General features: G+C 41.0%; 1 protein-coding gene across 1 annotated transcript; it reads left to right on the top strand.

Moving 5' to 3' along the window:
• Window positions 1-759: 759 nt before the first annotated feature.
• On the top strand, window positions 760-1825 carry LOC108566080. Its single transcript, XM_017925791.1, has one exon. The coding sequence runs from the start codon at window positions 1085-1087 to the stop codon at window positions 1823-1825; it is 741 nt and encodes a 246-aa protein (XP_017781280.1). The 5' UTR covers window positions 760-1084.
• The last annotated feature ends 5891 nt before the right edge of the window (window positions 1826-7716 follow it).

Genomic DNA, 7716 nt, shown 5'->3' with positions numbered 1-7716 from the left:
TGTTAAAACTCGTATAACGTACTACTTTATTATAGTCACTATAATAGAGTAAGAGCATATCGTTTTCAACCGTTTTTCATCAACTTTATGTATTTTCTTATATCTCGTATAAATAAGTGTGTCAAATTCATTGTTGATCAACCAAATTAAAGCTAAATATTCATTCATTTGAGATTACGTTCGATTTATAATTGTTATTTGGTCAAGAGATAAAATATGAAATTACTAAACTAGGAAATTGTCAAAGTTTTACTAGTTATTTTTTATGTACATCGTTTGACAGGATTGTAAAAAATATGTTATGTTACTTTTCTATGCTTCCATGAGCACTGTTTTGGGGTAGACAAGTAAGAGTTGTGTGTGTTAGCAGTTGTGGGCAATGATTAGCAAAGTTGTGTTTGGAATTCAAATAGTTTGTTTGGTTGTGAATGTTTAGAACATGGGGAAAACGGAGAGTCGGAGAGAGGGGGGATAGGCGGATCCGCCAAAGACCACGCCTCGCTGTCAGTAGAGACGCCATCTCTTGGAGGGTGGTATAGGTTCGTACGAAGGGTGGTCACCAGCTGTGTTTTGCAAGAGTTGGAGGGCCGGGACGTCGAGGTGGCGCAATTGATTTGGGCCTGGGGGTGGCGTATCGATTGTGCGCGGTGGCGGCAAAAGAGAGAGAGATGGTACATGGGGCGAGAGCGTGTGCGGCGGTGACGGCGGGGGCGTGCGCGGTGCGAGCCTCCGCCTCCACCGCCGCCGCCGCCGCGCCAGTGTCGAGCGATAGTCGGCCGGCACAGCTCGCGCCCGGGCGGGAAGGATTGTGACCAACATACCCTTCTCAAGATGGCGGCCCACCTCGGGAACGTCTAGAGTGTTGTGCAGTGATGTGATGTGCATCGGGAAGGATGCAGCAGCATGAGCGAGGGCTGTGGGGGGCCCGCACTCGGGCGGCCTAGCGGGCCCCGGCAATCGGCCCCCGGGGGCGTTCGGAGCCGCGCGGGGGGGCACTCCGGCCGCCCGCAGCGATGCTCCCGGCTCCAGTAGCTGCCGACTACCGAGCCGCAGCCGCAGCCGCCACCGCGCCCTGCCCCGCAGAATGCCCCGGGCCCCGCCGGGCCTGTCGCTGCTCCTGATGGCCGCCCTGGCGTTCGCCACCCACCACCATCCGCCGTCGTCACAGCAGCAGACGCCGCCGCTCGAAACCATCAACCCCTGGTTGTCGGCGTGCGACCTGCAGCCCGCCAGCGCGACCGACTTGAAGGGCGCGTGTTCCGCCATGTGGGGCCCCGGGCCCCGCTGTCCGCCGCCCTGCACCCAATACAACTCCACAACTCAGTGCCTTTTTTACATGAATGACTCGCACAAAGAGAAGGTGTGCGGCCGCGGTTTCAGTCCCGAGCGCAGGCGGGACGAGCTGAAAAAACTCCGGATGCGTCACTGCTGCGAGCACACCGCGATCTCGGCCCTCCCCGAGAGGGTCCTTCAGGGCGGCCAGGACTGCCTTCACCTGCTGGACGGCCTGCTGGAGGTGGACGCGTTGGCGGCTCGACTCACCTGCGAATTCGCCGGAATTTTGTACCGCTACGACTGCACGCAAAAGTATTCTATAAAGCACCGATGCGAAGACTGCAAGGTAATAATAGCAATAAACCATCATCCCCAATCCAACATCCCAATCATCAAAAAATTCAAGCAACAAATCCCTTCTTTGTCATCTCCCCCTCACTATACCACCGTCATCTTTATTTTTCCCACTCGCTCCCTCCTCATTCATGTTCATTCATCCCGACAACTTAATCCCATCTCCTTCAAAGCATCCCCCTTCGAAAACATTTGATTACTCGACTGGTTCTAATTACATAATTTCGAACCATCAAATTACAATTCTATATCAAAACCAAACCGCGCATCAATCTTAACATCCTTCCAAAAGAGGTTCCCTCACCGTCGCCACCCCCCCAAACGATCCCCATCCCAAACCGCCACAGCCGCACCAACACACACCGTTCGTCCATCCATCCATTCCTCCCACCCCCACCAACGAAATCCGGAGATCGACGAATGCCGACGAAGGATCCGCAGTTTTGCACCAAACTCGGCTTCGTAACCAGCGTATCAATAAACCAGCCCCCGTCGACTAATCCCCCCAAGATCCACGTCCGGCCCCAAAATCCTTTCGGCAGGGAAGAGGAGAAATAGACCGAGAGCGAGAAAAAGGGACCCAAAATAAGGATCATCTTAATTCAAAGGCCTACCACCCTCCGCCCAGCACTTCATCTCCCGATAGTCAATGTTTGACAAGGACTCTTGGTTAACGACTTTTCTGGGTAGATGGATTGGCACGGCCCCGGCACCAGGAAATTAATAGTGTCCGCTGGCGGACAGTGTTTTTGACCCGCACTCGCACTCACATCAACCACCCCCGCACTCCCCTGTTTTTTTTTTTTATATTCTTGGTGGGGTCCTGACAAGTAATTTACTGCAAGCCACCCGCCGCCTACCTTGTTGTTCCCTTCTCGAGGAACGAGACCAGAAAAAAAAAAGAAGAATCGAAGGATAATGGCCGGTGTCTCGATTGAAGAGCGCCGCGCGTTTAATTTACGATTCGCAATTTCGACCTGGCCACATTAATTTCACACAGGCCAAATTGGCAAGAAATCAAGTAACGTGTTGCACGCCTCTGTGTACTGGGCTGACCTATCGCTGCTTTGCTTATAGATCTATCTGATTGTTGCATCGAACAGACCCCATTTTCTTGTTTGTTTTCAGGACACGTTTTCAGTAAAGGAAATCTAATACCTATAATAGTCAGTCTCAACGGGATTGAAAGTTGAGCCAAGAAGAGTAATACATACTCATATATATAGGATTTGTCACAAAAACTAGTTGTAAAAACGATTACATATATAATCTTACTATAATGATATACATTCTTGGAGTAGATATTAATTAAATATTTTAAAATGGAAATTGGGCAACGAATTTATCATAATTTTCATTTCATTTAGAACAATACTTGTGACAAAGGTTTTATAAACGAAGACTACAAAAAGTAGGAAAGGATATTAATTGTATAATCTTTCAAAATGAATTTCTAAGCTAAAATAATTTGATTTGATGGAACTGAATTACTCTGAGTAACTTAGTAACCTGCACAACTGATGGCGCTCCATCCATGCTAGAAAAACAAAAGCGATTTGTAGCCAACCTACAAATAACATACTGAAAATTTAATATTTAAATTATATGTTGAAAAATATATGATAATCAATTATAAACTTTAAATTAAAGAAGAATGAGGAATAATACTAACATTCAAGTGGATTTACTCTATACAGAAAATTTGTTCCAAAAAAAAAATCAAGTATTCATAGAAAATAATCCTTCAACAACTTGATATAATCTAAGAATATAATATTCTGTTAAACAATATGTAATATTAATGAATACCTATATGCACTCTGAAAGAACTAGAACTAATATTCTTTCTAAAAATAAAACTGAAAGATATGTTACAGTTTCTCAGGTCAAATGTATTTCTTGTACGCCTCACATTCTTACAGCCCTGCGGCGGCTACTTGAAAAGCAATTTACACAACATAAAAGACTAAGTAATCGAAACTAATATAGTATGAATATAGGCCTAGTGATTGTGTGGAGAAAATAACTCTGCTGAAGGTTGGAGATACATCCTGTCTTAATATTGACATAGGTTTTGATAATCGGTGCTCAAATATAACGTTCACAGAATATTCCACATTCTATAGCTTACAAATAATGTGTATACAAGACCTGTATATAAGCTAGATACAATAACTAAAATATTGGTATAGTTCTAAATAATTGAAAATTAAGTAAATTAAAAATATATTTTTTGTATAATAAACATAAAAGTTCCAATTATGTATTATATATATGCAAATATAATATTACATAAACTTTAGCCTGTGTCTTGCACAATTTGGCCAGTTTCCAATGAACTACAATGGTATCTAATTATGAATTGACAGATTTAATTTGCAAAGTGTACTAGGTACAAGTTAATCATCGATGACATTATATTTAATTACTACCCTTAAATTTCTCTTAAAATTTCAATATACTTTGTTTCAGTGTGTACGCAGGTTACACTAAATTTCTTGCTCGATTAAGATTCTCATCAACATATATTTTTGTTGTAGGTGTGTATGTAATTAATTTTTCAGCTTGCATTCTGCTGGAATAAAATGGGTGACGGCATTCCCAGCATAGCACTGGGAAAGCATGCGACTGTTCCCGAATATTTGGAGCATTTTGGTCACCTTCTTGTACATGAACACATAATGGGGAACGTGTTTGGTCGCTGGGGGGCCTCAACTGGCGATGACACTAACGCGCATCCCTCCCCGACGGGGAAACAACTTCTCCGGAATCACCCCTTTCCCATCGCAACAAAGACTTCTTCTTCTTCCTCCTCCGCAAGGATATCATTACCAGTGTACATAAATAATGCATGTTCGACGAGGAACATGCGGCGCCCGCACGTGTGGACCTGCAATAATTCCACGGAAACTTTCAACTTTATATCGATGTAATCCCGTTCACAGTGCTGAACCCCTGCAAGAGAATTCATAAAGAATAAGTTGGCAACGGCTTAAGTCACGCAACCTATCATCTTTTAACCTCCGCAAGGCACGCCAACCTGTTTTTTATCCTTCCTGCACTTTTAAAGTTCTCTTCAAGGATCACATAGAAACCCATTGAAATTAATAGTTTAAAAAAAACAACAAATACAATCTTCATCCATTTAATGCTGTTATATTAAAATCATCAAATTTAATGATTTAAAGCTCTAAAGAAACTATGGTCAATACAACAGAAACCTTTGTCTATATTTTGGAATTGCAGTTTGTGGTCACGGACAGTTTAGTTTCAGCACGTAATACCTTGACACGCACTAATGCCGTGTAATCTAGAAGCCAATGTTTAACAAATAGATCACTAAGCTAATTGCATCCACTGATGACCGATTTTCGATGCGGCCTATTTGCTAATTCACACAGTAAGAGTTCAATCACTCCGACCCGAAAAGTATTACGGTTTATTGAAATTCATTTCTATGAAAGTTTTCATAGTTAATTGGACGCCTCGCGCCATATATCATCTGTTGTGCGGGGAAAATAAATATTTTTATGGGCCATCAACGTACACTAAAAATGTATCATTTTCCTGTCGAGACTGCATCTCGAAGTTCGCCCGGAAAATTATGATTTTAATAGGGCATCGCGCGGATTAACAGGTTGTGTATCAAATTCGCATTTCGTCCTGTTATCAGGACAATTTCATACACAGCGTGTTTTATGCTTCGGTCGGCGGTGGTTTAATGTCAAAATCAATAACTTCACCTGCAGAATCAAGTATAAATTTTCCTCTTGATATCTAAAGCTGAGCATCGACAATTTGCTTTAAATCACTTCCTATACTAGATTATTTTATTTTAACTCTTTGATACATTTATAGCGAATTTTAGTTTTGTAACAAATTTGCACGAAAAACTGAATTAAGAATATTGTGGATAACAATATTATATTGAATATATAAAAAGTTATATAAAAGTTATAGGAATGGAAGTTAATTTATGAGATGCAGAGTTTACATCATCGATGCGTTGCAGTTTATTTTCATTTCGGTGATTCTATAATTTCTAATTTTTTGCACGAGCCTTGCGATCATCATCAATTTGATGATGGTCGGATGAATAGGAAAGGGGAAACAAAAAATGAAGGGCAAATGTGTCTATATATATGTGTGTGTGTGCAAGAGCGAGAGATAATTTGATGATTTGCCCCAATTTGGCGGAAGCTCGTTTAAAATATATAACTAACTAAAAAAAATATATATATATAACAGAAATGCCAGACGTCGGCGTTCTCATGAATCCTTCAAAATTACAATCTGCAAATTAGTCGAATTATAATTAAACACACTCCAGCAATTATACCATAATTCTCCACCTGCTCTCTGTCGAGGTGATCGTTCAATGGGAACAATAATACAAAAAAAACAGCTTGGTGGTGCATTTGGTTTGTTTGCGCAATCAAAGTCCTATCCTGGGAAGGCTAATCCTTAAGCTGATTTCCAGGCGCGGCGCGTCGAAACCTCGCGGCTGCATGAAATATTCAAGTGGACGTCCGTTTTTGATTGTAACTCAATTAACTCGCGCCGAAAACTGCACAATTGGATTGTTTGCGCAAATCCGCGATTCAATAGTATTAATTATTAAACATGTCGCACCTAGCCAATATCCAATTAAACTATATTATGCAAAACATAGCTCGATTTTTCGATCGATCCGCATGTTGCTTTCTAGAATAAATTGTAAAGTTATATAATTTCAACTATTTTAAATACGTCAATATTTCGATTGATTTAATTGTCAAATGTAATTAGGATCATGAAAGCCGTACCTTGTACAGGTCTAATTAACAGGATTCAATAGCTTGTATACAAATGACCTTGAATATCGGAATTGATATGATAGTTTAGTAAAATTGTTTGGTCAATAATGCGAATGAATTAAATTGAAAGCAGGAATCGTGTATACACTGAAATGTTGTTAAAGTATTCGGTGATAACTTTGCGCCAGTTGAAGCTCGGGGTGGATCCGATCTCGTGGAAGCGCATACTTACATATCGATTCAGTGGCATGAATGGTATCTATCTGCTAGTGTTGGATTCCTTTTTCGTTTCGTTTCTTTTCCCCTCCCGACTTCGGTTTCATCTTCTTCATGTTCTCCCTTCATCTTCTTTTTTTTCTTCTTTTCGCTCCGGTTGAAGGGGTAATTTGCGTTATCTGCGAGTGTGTTACGGGTGGGGACGGCAAAAGGAAATTTCGCGGTACATAGGGCACACGTATTATTGCTGCTGCCGCCGCCCCCGGTTATGGGCCACAACCATCGATCTTATCTTTAATAGGGAATAGCGTACGGTTTAATGGATCCTCGATATTATCGCCGGTTTTCTGGACAATTTACAATTTACTCACCGGTCATTAATTATACACGTAGTAGTACAGCAATTCTTCCTTCACTCGCAAATAACGAATAAGCAAAATAATTAAATTAATTCACTACATGTTTCTTCCTTGCTCTTTCGTTTTTTTTTCTCCACCGTCGGGTTCTTCGTAGTGTATAAAATTAAAGTGGAACGGTGGTGTTATGTGCTGCGGCCAGGATCGATATACCTGCTATATGCTCGTGGCCTAGTCCTGCACCTGCCGCAGGATTAAACTACTTGTTTTCCGCGCGCCACTCTCCTCATGTAGTTCACTCGAGGCAGCAGAAATTATAGATCCCGAATCATCTTGGAAAGTGTTCAAAAACAATATTAGTAACTTCATCATCATTTCTTCAGATCTTTAAACTCAATCACATGAAAAAATAGTACAATGACTTATTTTATTAATTGCTATGTGTCTGTAATGATTTCTTTTTAGATCATCATATATCATAAATTTACTTCACTACAAAGTAACCTGTTATTGATTTGAAACGCAATTAATTATTTCTCTAACTAAAATATAATAATTTGTGTATCTGTAATGTTCTCTGATGGTTTTATGTCATAAATTAACTTGACAAGAACTTACTTCATATTGTTTTCACACCTTATTTTTTTAATTAGAAACTGTGTCTGTAATGCTGATTAATAACGCCATCATATAGGAAAGTATTTAGCTTCAAATTTCAA

Source organism: Nicrophorus vespilloides, unplaced genomic scaffold (genome assembly GCF_001412225.1).
Source record: "Nicrophorus vespilloides isolate i.1.1-1 unplaced genomic scaffold, Nicve_v1.0, whole genome shotgun sequence".
In the NCBI taxonomy this organism is placed as follows: Eukaryota; Metazoa; Arthropoda; class Insecta; order Coleoptera; family Silphidae; genus Nicrophorus; species Nicrophorus vespilloides.
Note: the sequence above shows the minus strand (reverse complement) of the source record. Positions and strands in the feature narration are given on the sequence as shown.

Excerpts from the sequence above, each read along its gene's own strand:
- LOC108566080 (XM_017925791.1), top strand. The coding sequence starts at position 1,085 with ATGCCCCGGGCCCCGCCGGGCCTGTCGCTGCTCCTGATGGCCGCCCTG.